Source organism: Beta vulgaris, chromosome 8, assembly GCF_026745355.1.
Source record: "Beta vulgaris subsp. vulgaris cultivar EL10 chromosome 8, EL10.2, whole genome shotgun sequence".
NCBI lineage: Eukaryota > Viridiplantae > Streptophyta > Magnoliopsida > Caryophyllales > Amaranthaceae > Beta > Beta vulgaris.
In genome coordinates, this window is record NC_079209.1 from 40,208,811 (window position 1) to 40,223,329 (window position 14,519).

The 14,519-nt window shown below is 37.5% G+C and overlaps 2 protein-coding genes across 2 annotated transcripts; one reads left to right on the forward strand and one right to left on the reverse strand.

Moving 5' to 3' along the window:
- The first annotated feature begins 4,924 nt into the window (after nucleotides 1-4,924).
- Nucleotides 4,925-9,968, forward strand: LOC104901458 (probable beta-D-xylosidase 5). Its single transcript, XM_010689045.4, has 5 exons — nucleotides 4,925-5,661; nucleotides 5,760-5,929; nucleotides 7,761-7,858; nucleotides 7,967-8,734; nucleotides 9,148-9,968. The coding sequence occupies exons 1-5, from the start codon at nucleotides 4,984-4,986 to the stop codon at nucleotides 9,804-9,806; spliced, it is 2,373 nt and encodes a 790-aa protein (XP_010687347.1). The 5' UTR covers nucleotides 4,925-4,983; the 3' UTR covers nucleotides 9,807-9,968.
- A 1,909-nt stretch (nucleotides 9,969-11,877) lies between these two features.
- Nucleotides 11,878-14,183, reverse strand: LOC104901528 (uncharacterized). The gene is made up of 4 exons (XM_010689116.1): nucleotides 14,106-14,183; nucleotides 13,302-14,036; nucleotides 13,064-13,211; nucleotides 11,878-12,878 (listed from the first exon to the last, which is right to left on the reverse strand). The coding sequence occupies exons 1-4, from the start codon at nucleotides 14,181-14,183 to the stop codon at nucleotides 11,878-11,880; spliced, it is 1,962 nt and encodes a 653-aa protein (XP_010687418.1).
- Between the last annotated feature and the right edge of the window lie 336 nt (nucleotides 14,184-14,519).

The following is a 14,519-nucleotide window of genomic DNA, read 5'->3' on the forward strand; positions in this document are numbered from 1 at the left end:
TGAAAGTAATTTAAATTCATGAATTGGATCATTCTTTTTTTACAAGACAGTGATTGACAGAGAATGGCTTACGCTACTAGGTTTAGGAGATGTGGGCGGTTTACTCTCTTCTTGTGTTTCATCCTTTTTCCTCTACTAAATTAAACAAAATTAGGGTTACATGTTTCACACGAAATCACAAATTAAGATTCACTGTGTCATGCAATGATAATGAAATATTGACAAGCTTTTCCTACGACCTGCATGAAATAGATTATCCTATTTTGTTCAATTTGTACGAAACAATATACTTGGCTTCTTATATATGGCACAAAATAGTACCTTCGATTTCATTCATGTAACACGAAATGGTAAATATCCAGAAAAAATTAATCGATAAAGTTATATCTAATTCAAGTTCATATAGGCGAAAATTCATTAATTAATTGAAGATTAAATTCAATTTTAGTTAATTAATCTCTTGCAATTTTATGTTTTTCTAAGTATGGGAGGAGGAGGGGAGATGATTATATTTAGAGAGAAGTTTTTGTTAAAAGGAATGTGAAAATAAGGAAGTGGAGAATTATGTTTAGTAAAGTGATGTTGCATTTAGTAACCCCGTAAAAAAAAGTTATTGTGGTTGCATGTAAACTCCTTGAAGTTCTTGCTTTGAAGTAAATTGAGCCAAGTGATTGGCTAGGAAATCTCACCATTAAACGGAATCATTAAGTGTAAGGATTCTCGGGATAGAAATCACAACCTTCAAAATGGAGGTTTTGGAGCTGAGTTTGGTCCAATTTTTTTTAGTTCGGTTATTTCAGTCATTTGCTTGATATCACTTGATTTTGTAAGAGACCGTCTACTTTTAAATTATAATTAGACTCTGTCTAAGCCAGTATTAAGAAGATAACATGCCATCTTTTTTTAATATTGTGACCAATTTAATCTATTTAGGAACCAACTTAATTTATTTCGTAACCAGTTTAATTTATTCAGTACTGATATTCTTTAACCCATTCAGTAACTAGTTTAATCCATTTAGTGACCAGATTAATCTGTTTCGTAAGACTACCGAGTTATTTTTTGATATTGTCTATTGTAGTTCGAGAATCAAGAAAACAAAGGAAAGAGAAGAGAAGGGATGACTAGAATAGTGTTGGGTTAGAGTGAAATCGAATGAGATTGTTAGAAAAATTCAGTATTAACTTCGTCTTATTTTATATTAAAATTAGACCACCTATTCTAAGAATTTCTGTATATATATATACTCAAATATTTATTTATCAAATCAACTTCCACTATAAAAATAATAGAACTCTTCCCCCCCCCCCATTTTATCCATATTTGTATCAATATACTGACAAATTTATTATTTTATTGGGATCAATATCATAAGTCAACTACCTTCGCCTATTTCCATCACCACCAATCATGAAAAAGTATATCTATACAAATATATTAAAAGGCGTGCAAAAGCAAGAAACGGTGCCACGTGGCGCTCTCCCTAGGGAGTTTTTTAGTTCATCTAATCCATGTACAATAAATTTTTTTTAGAAATTGCGTAGTATAAGGTTTGATCCCGAGACCTCAAGTACATATACTAAAGTCTTAACCACTAGACTAAATTGTATTTAGTGCTGTTATCATAAAGTATTATTATTGAAATTTTTTCTTACCCGGAGCATAGCGTGGGCCTAATAACTAGTTCACCTTAAAATAGTGATCTTATTGTGAGACCAATGAACATTCTTTGAAATATGAGTTGGTTGACAATTGGTACTAATTTATCAAATCAACTCAGAAATGTTCAATAGATTAATTTATAGTTCTAATTCAATAAAAATGACATTTCTACCCCTCTACTCTACATCAACCCAGTAGAATTGCCCTATTGGAAAGGATAGACATTACGATTTTTTCATCGTATATCTCTCACAATTTTTTTTTGCATCATATACCCCCACGTTTTAAAAAATAGATCAAGCTACCCGTATGAGTAACAGACGCATATCACTGTTAGCCATTAGCCCCTACACCTCCTCTAACCCTAATTAACTAACTTAACCCTGAGCTAAATCCTAACCCTAATCCCTAATCTAATACCCCTAACCACCCAACCATCACTCCACTCCACCCTTACCCCCATTGCCCCACCACCCCCACAGCCCCCTCCCCCACAACCCCCTCCCCTCCCCTTCCCCCGCAGTCCCGCAATCCCCCCAGCCCTTGCAGTCGCACAACCCCACCCCTCTCCTCCCCCGCAACCGTCGCACCCCTAAAACGAAAAAAAAACCGAAAAAGTTTGAACCTTTAAACTTCCAAAAGTCGAACTAAGCTTGGTGTCAGGGTTTTAGGTGTGCGACGATTGCGGGGGAAGGGGAGGGGGAGGGCGAGTTGCGAAATTGTAGAGGAAGGGGAGGGGGGGTTGCGTGACTGCAGGAGAAGAGTGAGGAGGGGGGCTTCGGGAGTGCTGGAGCATTGGGGGTAAGGGTTAATGGGTGGGGGTGGGGGTGAGGGAGGGGTGGTGGTTAGGGTTAGGGTTAGGGTATTAGATTAGGGGTTTAGGGTTAGGGTTTGCTTTAGGTTAGTTAATTAGGATTAGAGGGGGATTAATTAGGGGTTAATGACTAACGGAGTTAACGTTCATTAGTCATTAAAGGTAATTAGTGAATGTATTTTTTTAAAAGTAGGGAGTGTATCGTGAATTTCAAAAGTCAAAAGGGTATATGATGCAAAAAGAATTTGTCAAGAGTATAAGGTGCAAAAACTGTAGAAATTATATAGAGTGATTATAATGCACGAATGAATTCGAGTCCCACACAACTTTGGGATATGAAATTCTAAAGAAAGTGAATTTTTTTATATTGTCTATTGTAGTTCGAGAATCAAGAAAACAAAGGAAAGAGAAAAGAAGGGATGACTAGAATAGTGTTGGGTTAGAGTGAAATCGAATGAGATTGTTAGAAAAATTCAGTATTAACTTCGTCTTATTTTATATTAAAATTAGACCACCTATTCTAAGAATTTCTGTATATATATATACTCAAATATTTATTTATCAAATCAACTTCCACTATAAAAATAATAGAACTCTCCCCCTCCCCCCCATTTTATCCATATTTGTATCAATATACTGACAAATTTATTATTTTATTGGGATCAATATCATAAGTCAACTACCTTCACCTATCTCCATCAACACCAATCATGAAAAAGTATATCTATACAAATATATTAAAAGGCGTGCATAAGAAAGAAACGGTGCCACGTGGCGCTCTTCCTAGGGAGTTTTAGTTCATCTAATCCATGTACAATAAAAAAAATTAGAAATTGCGTAGTATAAGGTTTGATCCCGAGACCTCAAGTACATATACTAAAGTCTTAACCACTAGACTAAATTGTATTTAGTGCTGTTATCATAAAGTATTATTGAAATTTTTTCTTACCCGGAACATAGCCTGAGCCTAATAACTAGTTCACCTTAAAATAGTGATCTTATTGTGAGACCAATGAACATTCTTTGAAATATGAGTTGGTTGACAATTGGTACTGCTTTATCAAATCAACTCAGAAATCTTCAATAGATTAATTTATAGTTCTAATTCAATAAAAATGACATTTCTACTCCTCTACTCTACATCAACCCAGTAGAATTGCCCTATTAGAAAGGATAGACATTACGATTTTTTCATCATATATCTCTGACAATTATACCCCCACATTTTAAAAAATAGATCAAGCTACCCATATGAGTAACAGACGTATATCACTATTAGCCATTAGCCCCTACACCCCCTCTAACCCTAATTAACTAACTTAACCCTTAGCTAAATCCTAACCCTAATCCCTAATCTAATACCCCTAACCACCCAACCATCATCCCACTCCACCCTTACCCCCATTGCCCCACTACCCCCACAGCCCCCTCGATCCCCCACAGCCCCATCCCCTCCCCTTCCCCCGCAGTCCTGCAATCCTCCCACCCCTTGCAGTCGCACAACCCCCACCCCTCTCCTCCCCCGCAACTGTCGCACCCCTAAAACGAAAAAAAAATCCGAAAAAGTTTACAACTGTCGAACTAAGCTTGGTGTCAGGGTTTCAGGTGTGCGACGGTTGCGGGGGAATAGGGGAGGGGGAGGACGAGTTGCGAAACTGTAGAGGAAGGGGAAGGGGTTGCATGACTACTGGAGAAGAGTGAGGAGGGGGCTTCGGGAGTGCTAGGGCATTGGGGGTAAAGGTTAAGGGGTGGGGGTGGGGGAGGGGTGGTGGTTAGGGTTAGGGTATTAGATTAGGGCTTTAGGGTTAGGGTTTGGTTTAGGTTTAGGTTAGTTAATTAGGATTAGAGGGGGATTAGGGGTTAATGACTAACGGAGTTAACGTTCATTAGTCATTAAAGGTAATTAGTGAATGTATTTTTTTAAAAGTAGGGAGTATATCGTGAATTTCAAAAGTCGAAAGAGTATATGATGCAAAAAGAATTTGTCAAGAGTATATGGTGCAAAAACTGTAGAAATTATATAGAGTTATTATAATACGCGAATGAATTCGAATGCCACACAACTTTGGGATATGAAATTCTAAAGAAAGTGAACTAAAAATAGCCTAAATTAAAGAAGTCTAAATGCTCCCAAATAAGATCACACATAATATCATTCCAAAGGACCAAGAAAGCAAAAATTTTAAGGACCATATTTACATTTAGCACAGTAAAACTTTTGCTTCCTTAAGCATCATCAACATTATCGCTTATACATTAAGATATTAGTACCCTTCCATTTCTAGAATCTCTTTTTCACACGCCAAAACTTTTGGACCTTTTGTTCTAGGTACCCAAAATTAACCATTACTTCACTCAAGTTTCACACTTCATTGTACTGTCTCACTCACTGGTCCTAGTCACCTAGTGTTGCTCCAACTATAAATTCAATACTTTCAACCTAAAGTGATCATTAAAAAAAATTAGTAAAACATTCCTTATATTGTTGTTTTTTTTATAATAAAAAAATGAGAATCATACTCCATTTTTTACTCTTTTTCTTGACTTTTATTCTAACTCCCTACCCTACTCATCAATATGCATGTAACAAGAGAGAAGTTGATATAAACAATTTGTCTTTCTGTAACAAATCTTTACCTTATCATGATCGTGCCAAGGACTTAGTTTCCCGCCTTACCTTAGATGAAAAAGCTCGACAACTAGTAAACGCAGCTAGGGGTATCCCTAGGCTAGGTGTACCGGCCTACGAGTGGTGGTCGGAGGCCCTCCATGGGGTCTCCAACACCGGCCCTGGTGTACACTTCAATGCAACAGTACCTGGTGCCACAAGCTTCCCAGCAGTGATACTATCTGCTGCAAGCTTTAACACATCGTTGTGGTACATGATGGGTCAGGTAGTGTCCACTGAGGCACGAGCCATGTACAATGTAGGCCTTGCTGGGCTTACATATTGGAGCCCAAACGTAAACGTGTATAGGGATCCTAGGTGGGGTAGAGGCCAAGAGACTCCTGGGGAAGACCCTTTGGTTGTTAGCAAATATGGTGTCAATTATGTTAGAGGTCTACAGGAGGTTGGTAGTCATGGTAGTAAAGACATGCTTAAGGTTTCGAGTTGTTGTAAGCATTATACTGCTTATGATATCGATAATTGGAAAGGCGTTGATCGTTTCCATTTCGATGCAAAGGTATTTATATTCGAAATAATTCAGATCAGACCAGATTAGTTCAGATAAGCAAAAGTTTAAATGTTGTATCACTTGTATGTGAATGTTTGTTGTTGCAGGTTAGTTTACAGGACTTGGAGGATACATACCAGCCCCCATTTAAGAGTTGTGTTGAGAAGGGACACGTTAGTAGTGTGATGTGCTCATACAACAGAGTCAATGGAGTCCCAACCTGTGCTGATCCCAAGCTTCTGAAAGGAATTATCAGAGAAGAATGGGGTTTAAATGGGTTTGTGCTACTTTATTCCTTTTACTCCCTCCTTTCTTTCGATAAGTTGACATATATTGCATTTAGTTTTGGAATGTCCCAGAATGACAGTTGAACATTCCCTTTATAGTATATTTATTCTTAGGCTGGCCCCAGATTAGGAGGTTTGTCCTAGTTTGATTTTCTGTATCCAAAAAAAAAAATGGTATGTTTTTTCTTCCCTATTATTCTAAATTGATAAAACTAATATAAACCCGGTGAACACTAGCTTAGTGTGTACCCGATCCATCTCACGTGAGTTGTAATGATTATAACTCCCAGTTCTTCTCGCGTTTAGTCTTCCACTCTTTCTTATCTCTCCTCTAATAAGTTCTCTCTCCTCTAATAACTTCAATTCTCTCTCCTCTCATAACTTCTTCTAACTTCGTTCTCTTATAACTTATGCATTTTCTCTCTCATAAATTAATTTCCTCATTTTCTCTTTGTTCAATTTCGTACTATGTCTTTCAATTTTTTCATTCATTTTATATAATTTTGAAATAATATAGTGTATTTTGAAATGATGTAGTATATTTTGACATGATAGTGTTCTGCTGAGTTTTTTGGCGTGTGTTTTGCATGATATAGTGCATATTGATATGATATAGTGTATATTGAAATGCTATAGTGTGTTTTGACATGATAGCTAGTGTTTTGTTGTGTTCTTTTGGCATGATAGTGTTGCATGATATAGTGTATATGGATATGATATAGTGCGTTTTCACATGATATATTGTGTTTTGACATGATATAGTGTATTTTGAAATGATATAGTGTTTAGCTGTGTTTTTTTTTTTGGCATGATAGTGTTCATGATATAGTGTATATATATGGACATGATATAGTGTGTTTTGACATGATATAATGTATGTTTAGTCTGAACAATTGAAGCGAGTGAGTAGTTTGTAGCGGGTCACGTGCCTGAGTCTGGTATATGGTAATTTTAATGTGAACCGGGTCCATGCAAGTCTGATTGATTCTAAATTAGTGGGGCCACATACTAAATTATTGTTCTCTCTACTTATTATTATCTTAAATTTTAGGGCAAAATTTTGTTTTTTAAAGGGATGGGGCAAAACTTTGCGAGTGCGAATTAAATAACATATATAGAACTTATGTATTTCTTTGCTTTTAATTTGTTTGAATGCTCACTACTTTTTTTTTTCTTCTTTTGACGAGAAAATGCTTCTAACTTTAGTAATTGATAATAAATAATGGCAATGATAATGAATTCATATGAAAATTTGTAAGAAAGTCTCATGCTAAATATGAAACTCTATCTCCAATTATGCATGGTTGGTAATTAGTCTAATTACTTACAACATACGATATAAAAAACGGGGATAATAAAAAATCAACTCAAGATAAGTTGACTTTTTTTATCGGAAAGTTGTAATGTAGTGTTTAGTAAAGAACATTTGTACTTATTCGATTTTTTCAAACATTTTTTTATTGTCGTTACCTACAATATACTTTTTTTTTATTTTATTTCGTCCTATACAAAACAATCCCAAAATTTACTATAAACTTAATATCATTGCATATTAAGGTCTATCGAAAGTTAGAGTATGTCTTTTTTTACTCTTGCGGCTAACTCCTTACAGCATGGACATGCATCATTGTTAACATACTGACAGCATACAGACTACAGAGGATTGTTAACTAAAGCTATGATACATAATTACATATGGAACTCAATAGATACATTAGTATGTTACCGTTTTTTTCATAGACTCATAAAATTTTGGCTGTTAATATTTCCAATTTTCAAAGATTTTACTTCTTATTCATTTCCTCCTCGCTATCTAAACAGTTATGTGGTCACTGATTGTGATTCCATCCAAGTCTACTATGAATCTATCAAATACACATCTACACCAGAGGAAGCAGTAGCCCTTGCACTAAAAGCAGGTATAGATTGCACTCATCTGATATTAATGTAACTTCAAAGGTATTTTTGCCTACTTCTATTTAATCTCATAATTCACATATATATATATATGATTCATCATGATGCAGGAGTGAACATGAATTGTGGAGATTATCTAAGAAAGTACACACCAGCAGCAGTCGACGACGGGAGAGTGGAGGAATCAGTTGTAGACCAGGCACTGATATACAACTACATAGTCTTAATGAGGCTCGGTTTTTTCGATGGAAACCCACGAAAACACCCCTTTGGCAAACTAAGGCCGTCTGATGTATGTACGAAGGAGCACAAAAAACTTGCTCTTGATGCTGCAAAACAAGGGATAGTCTTGCTAGAAAACAAAGGATCAGCTCTTCCTTTGTCTCGAAAATATGTCAAAGAGTTGGCAATTATTGGTCCTAATGCTAACGCCACCAAAACCATGTTAAGTAACTATGCTGGTGTACCATGTGGGTATACTAGCCCTTTAGAAGGGTTCAAGAAATATGAAAAAAAAGTAGTTTATGAACCAGGTTGTCAAAATGTGAAATGTCAAAGGCAAGACTCTATCAATGCAGCGGCTAAGGCGGCAGCCAAAGCTGATGTGACGGTGTTAGTAGTGGGGCTCGATCAGTCGATTGAAGCAGAGGGACTAGACAGGGTGAACTTGACATTGCCTGGGTACCAAAAGATGCTTGTAGAGAAAGTCAGTACCGCAGCCAAAGGGAAAGTTGTTCTTGTGATCATGTCTGCTGGTCCAATTGATGTGTCATTTACTAGTAAGTTAAGAAAGATTCGTGCAATTCTATGGGTTGGTTACCCTGGCCAAGATGGAGGTGATGCCATTGCTCAAGTTGTATTTGGAGATCATAATCCAAGTAAGTTTATACTTTTGCCTATAATTCTATAAGCCATACATGAAAAAACACTAGCTTTTTACTTCAAGTGAAAAAATAAAGCCAAGACAAGTTACACATTAAGTTATAGTAAGGCCTGTCTTTCAACTTTAAGAAATAATATTAGTTAAACATTTAATCAGTAGCAATAAGTTTTTGATAGGAAAGTCAGTAATTTCAGAGAACCTAGCTTAGAACACAGAAGTAGTAAAAATCAGTTTTAGTTAATAAAAGTAATTTCAGTTTACCAAAAATGGGGTGAAGAGATAAGATCTTAGCTCTAAAGAGGAAGTGTACTTCACAAATAACATAACTATGTTCCATATAAGTTCATCGAAATGACAATGCCTCAATCATCATGTTGATTTCAATACTTGTTTGGGTTAATCCTGTAGGTGGAAGGACACCTGTGACATGGTACCCGAAAGAGTACGCAGAACAAGTACTAATGTCCAACATGAATATGAGAGCAGACAAAGCCAGAAGATTTCCTGGTAGAACATACAGATTTTACACCAGGAAACCACTCTATCCCTTTGGCCATGGACTAAGCTATTCTCATTTCATCAAGTTCATAGTATCTGCTCCTTCAGCAGTAACAATCGAGAAATCAACAGACGATGAGCTCAACCTCGGTACCCAAAATCTGCTTCTAGCTACCGAAAAGAATCAGACAATTTGCAATAAAGCCATTGATGTATCAGAAGTAAACTGCAAGAAGTTAGAGTTTGTTGTTGCAATAGGTGTGACTAATGAAGGGAAGATGGACGGCGCACACGTTGTGCTCGTGTTCTGGGAGCCGCCTATGTGGAGTGGGATCAAAGGTGCGCCCAAGAAACAGCTCGTAGGATTCAAGCGAGTACAAGTAAAAGCAGGAAAGACAGAATTGGCTGTTGTTAAGGTAAATGTGTGTGAAGCATTCAGTCTAGCTGATGAGGAAGGTAAAAGAAAGTTGGTGACTGGTTTACATACACTAGTGATTGGTTCTTCAAGTGAAAAACAAGTTAGCCATCACTTTACCATTGGAATGTGTGGTACCACTGAAGATCACTAAATATGAAGCATGATTATAGAAGTATAAATAAGTTTTCCACTTGAAAACCTGCTGTTATAGTTATCCAAAGATGTGGTGTTCACGACTGCATTGTACTATGAATTAAGTGGATTGTATGAGCCATTGAATCGTTATATTGAAAATACTATCGTTAAAGTATGATATCTCTGTTCCCAATGCGTACGTTGTCAAACTTCTTAAGCAGATTGTGTTCAGGTAATCATGAGAGTTGATAGTATTAGGAGTTGTTGGAACTCAAGGTGACACTCAAGAAGGGAGGGTTGAATTGAGTAATGAAATTTAATCGATTTTCGCAAAACCTCTGTTATGGCATTGTACCAGGCACTGTGAGAAACACTCGTAAATCTCTGATTAGAGTTTTTGCGAAAACTAAAACTAAAACTATATAAAATTAACAGTCGAACATAAGATATAACGTGGTTCAATCTCACCTCTGAGATGTATGTCCACACGAACCAAACTCTTTTATTTCTTTGAATCCTAAAATAGCAACCTCTTGATACAATAAGACACTTAACTCTAAGTATTGCGACTCTCTATAATTATGAAATTACAGAAAGAAAAGATCCTCAAACGTGTGCTTCTTATTCAAGCAATTTAGAGGACAATTACAAACGTTGAATAATTACTCAAACTAACTCGAACAATGCTATATTCTGTGGCTTAGGAAATTGTTTTCAATTCTTAATATCTCCGACTTTCTCTCTCTGAAAACATGAATTCTAAAATTGAATTATAATCCCTTTTATACTACATGGACTGGTCGAAAATACTAAAAAAATATTTATCTTTTACTCCTTAATTTAAGGAATAAAACCTTTTCTTTTTAGAAAATAAACTTTATACTTTTCATCTTTATCTTCAATTCTAAAAAGATAAGTTTTCCTTAAATCAATGTTTATCTATATCTTTGATAACCAATGGATTTTCTTTTTATCTCATATTCCTTTATTATTTCGAAAATTCTTTTTCCCAAAACTGTTTTCGAAAATCGTATTTTTATCAAAAACTTGTTTTACTCGTTTTTTTTTATCAAAAACACTTTTTAATTAAAATTCTTTTCTAAGTCGTTTTTATTAAAACTTGATTTTCGAATATCTTTTTCCTTTTATATAAATATATAAAATTAACATAATTATTTATTCCCTTAACTTTAAGAAAATAATAATTATCCTAATTTTATATTTCTATATGTGGCACTAAATATATCATCTAGTTCTAGCATATTACATTTTTGCATACTTCCTCCGTTTTTTATTAGATGTTACACTTTTGAAAATTTAGGTTCCTTAGGCAAAAATTGAAGGAGTGATTAGGAGAGAATAAGGGTAGGGGATTAAGCATGTGGGGGCTTTAAGGGAAGGGAGGAGAGAGAAAAGAGGGACCAGAACTTAGTTCCCCCACCACCACCGCAACAGCCCAACCCCTTCCCCACCCCCGCAGCCCCCCTCCCCACCACCACCCCCACCACCCGTTGTAATCCCCAGCCACCCGAAAACCCCACCCAGCCACCCAAAAACCCCACCAACCCACCCGAAAACCCTACCCCACCCGCCGAAATCCCCACCCACCCGAAAACCTCATCCAGCCCGCCGAAATCCCCACCCACCCACCCGAAAATCCCACCCAAAACCCCACCCCACCCGCCGGAATGCCCACCCACCCGAAAACCCCACCTAGTCACCCAAAACCCCACCCAGTCACCCAAAACCCCACCCCACCCACCCACCCGAAAACCCCACCCAAGCACCCAAAACCCCACCCCACCCGCCGAGGGAGCTGCGAGGTGGGTGGGGGTGGTGGGGGAGGTTTTGCGTGGGTGGGGCTACTGTGGTGGTGGGGAAGGGATTGGGCAGCTGAGGTGGTGGGGGAGGGGTGGTGGAAGAGAGGGAGGAGGTTTAATTAATTTAGATTAGTATATAATGAGGGTTTTTTTTTTTGCTATGTAATAAATTCATTTCATGCTCCAAAACATTACAACCACATGCACCCATAGGGAGGAACGAACCAACTAGGTTGGACCCTCACTCCCAAGGAGCCATACACACAACTAATTACAAACTTGATTAGCTAGCCTCCTAAGCCACGTTTTTCCAGCTATACCTATTTTCTTAGGCATCACACTATACATTCTTTCTACTATCTCTTTCTGAATCATATTTACACTTCTATTGATAGCTACTACTCTATGATTCCAGTAGGCCTCATTTCTAGACCCCCAAATGTGGTATATCATTGCCCCCATTATAGCAAACAAGACCTTCTTTTGGATGTATGGCTTCCTGCTTCTTGCTATCCATCTCAGAGCTTCATGGACATTTGTGAGATTATCAGGGAGCCCACACCAAATTTTCACCTGTCTGAACACATCAGAGCTATATTTGCACTCAAACAAGAGATGTGTTTGAGTTTCCACTTCATCATCACAGATTAAACAATTTGCAGAATTTGCAATGCCAATTTTGTGCAATCTACTAGTTGTTTGTAGTCTGTTCTGCATAGTGAGCCACACAAAAAATCTGTGTTTAGGAATAGTGAGCTTATTCCACACATACTTATCCCAGCTAACCCTTTCCAAATCTCCTGTATACAATCTCACCATTTCCTTCAGTGAGTAATCCTCCATCTGCATAAGCAGATTTTGTGATAACAGCCCCTTTAGTTCCTCCTTTATTTCACATATCATCTTCCCATACCAGCAGCATCCCTTTGGGGGCTTGTAGCCCCACCAATCCTCCTCTTTTATATAGACCCCGTTGACCCACTCAATCCACAGGTTGTCTTTTTTTGCTGTGATAGCCCAAACATATCTCCCAACTGCAGCTCTATTCCACATTTTAATGTCCCTGATGCCTAGGCCTCCAGCCTTTTTGGGCAGACAAACTTTTGACCAAGCCACATATCCCCCCTTAGAACTGAATGCATTACTAGACCACAGATAGGCTCTACAAACCATAGCAATTTCATGAAGCACTTTTTTTGGCAAGATATAAATTTGAGCCCAATATGTATTGATACTCAGTAATACAGAGTTTACCAACACTAGTCTCCCTGAAAAGATAAATTTCTAGTGCTCCAACATCGAATCCTTGCAGACATCTTCTCAACTAGTAACATGCAGTCCTTCACTGACATCTTTTGATAACTAAGAGGCACCCCAAGGTAAATAAAGGGAAGTTTACCTCTTTTAAACCCTGAAACATCAATGACTCTCTACACCTCAGCTTCCTTCATACCTGGTGTGTATACTTCAGTCTTCTTCTCATTCACCTCAAGACATGAAGCCTCAGAAAAATGCTTAAAGCCTTGTAACATTATATACACAGACATAAAATCACCTTTGCTACACAATTTTATATCATCGGTAAAGCAAAGGTGATTCAGCTGCACACCAGAACATCTAGGATGGAACTAAAACCTACTATTTCTTCCCACCATGATCATAACTCTAGACATGTATTCCATACAAATCACAAAGAGCAATGGGGACATTGGGTCCCCTTGCCTTAACCCTTTCTTTCCTGGAAAATATCTACAACACTTGGGAGATGTTACACATTCCATGATTAAGGAAATAAATCTCTCTGGGAACTTTAAAGCCCTTATCATATCTTCCAAGAACCTCCAGTCTATAGAGTCATAGGCTTTCTTCATGTCCATCTTAATTATGCACCCTGAGCTTGCCATCTTCCTACCATAATATCGAAGCATGTCTTGGCAAATCAGCACATTGTGGGCTATGAATCTGCCTTGGATAAAGGCTCCTTGATTGGCTGTAATGATATCAGGCAGGATATTCTTCATTTTGGCACACATCACCTTAGTAATGCACTTATAGATCACATTGCAACATGAAATGGGTCTAAATTCAGTAACATTTCCAGGACATTTCACCTTAGGAATCAATGTAATCACAGCATTATTTACCTCTCGCAGCAGTTTCCCTGATGAAAAAAATTCCTTAACAGCCTCTATAATGTCATGCCCTACAATTTGCCATGCATCCTTATAAAAGAAAGTTCCAAACCCATTAGGACCTGGGGATTTATCACCAGGGATAGAAAACAGGGCATTTTTTATCTCTACTTCTGTGACAGGCAACATAAGGCTATCCTGATGTTGTTGAGATAGCACTCGTCCCAGAGCAATGATCTCCTCATTGATACATCTTCTTGACTCTCTTGTAGTTCCAAGAAGCTTCTCATAATACTGCACAAATGTCTCCTCAACCCCTTTACCATCTTTCTAGACCCCCTTCATTTCATGAATCCCATATACAGTGTTTTGAATTCTCCTACTCTTAATAGCTCTATGAAACATGTCAGTATTTTCATCCCCTGAAGTAACCCATGCCATTCTGGCTTTTTGGCTTAAGAATGATGTGTACTGGGTATGAATCTTCCTGTAGACAGCTGCTGCTTGTCTTTCCTTCTCACCTTTCTCAATATCAAAGCTATCATGGAGTGTATGTCTTCTGACAAGCTAAAAGCTCTTCATAAGCTTTTAAATCTGCTATTTGGATGTCACTAAAGCCTTCCTTATTCAATAATTTCATTTCATATTTCACTTGCTGCAATCTCTGGACAGTGCAATACATAACACTACCCCTCACATTTGTTTCCCAGACTCTCTTCACTCTACTTTGGAAATCCTGAGCAGTGCTCCACATTTTATAGTACCTAAAAGGACATT

What these genes read in the sequence shown, in the direction of transcription:
- LOC104901458 (XM_010689045.4), top strand. Translation starts at nt 4,984, where the DNA reads ATGAGAATCATACTCCATTTTTTACTCTTTTTCTTGACTTTTATTCTA. An exon ending in AGCCCTTGCACTAAAAGCAG is followed by an intron (nt 7,859 to 7,966) that starts GTATAGATTGCA and finishes ATCATGATGCAG; the next exon opens with GAGTGAACATGAATTGTGGA. An exon ending in ATTTGGAGATCATAATCCAA is followed by an intron (nt 8,735 to 9,147) that starts GTAAGTTTATAC and finishes TTAATCCTGTAG; the next exon opens with GTGGAAGGACACCTGTGACA.
- LOC104901528 (XM_010689116.1), bottom strand. Translation starts at nt 14,183, where the DNA reads ATGGCATGGGTTACTTCAGGGGATGAAAATACTGACATGTTTCATAGA. An exon ending in GTAGGAGAATTCAAAACACT is followed by an intron (nt 14,037 to 14,105) that starts GTATATGGGATT and finishes ACATTTGTGCAG; the next exon opens with TATTATGAGAAGCTTCTTGG. An exon ending in GACTGAAGTATACACACCAG is followed by an intron (nt 12,879 to 13,063) that starts GTATGAAGGAAG and finishes TTATCTTTTCAG; the next exon opens with GGAGACTAGTGTTGGTAAAC.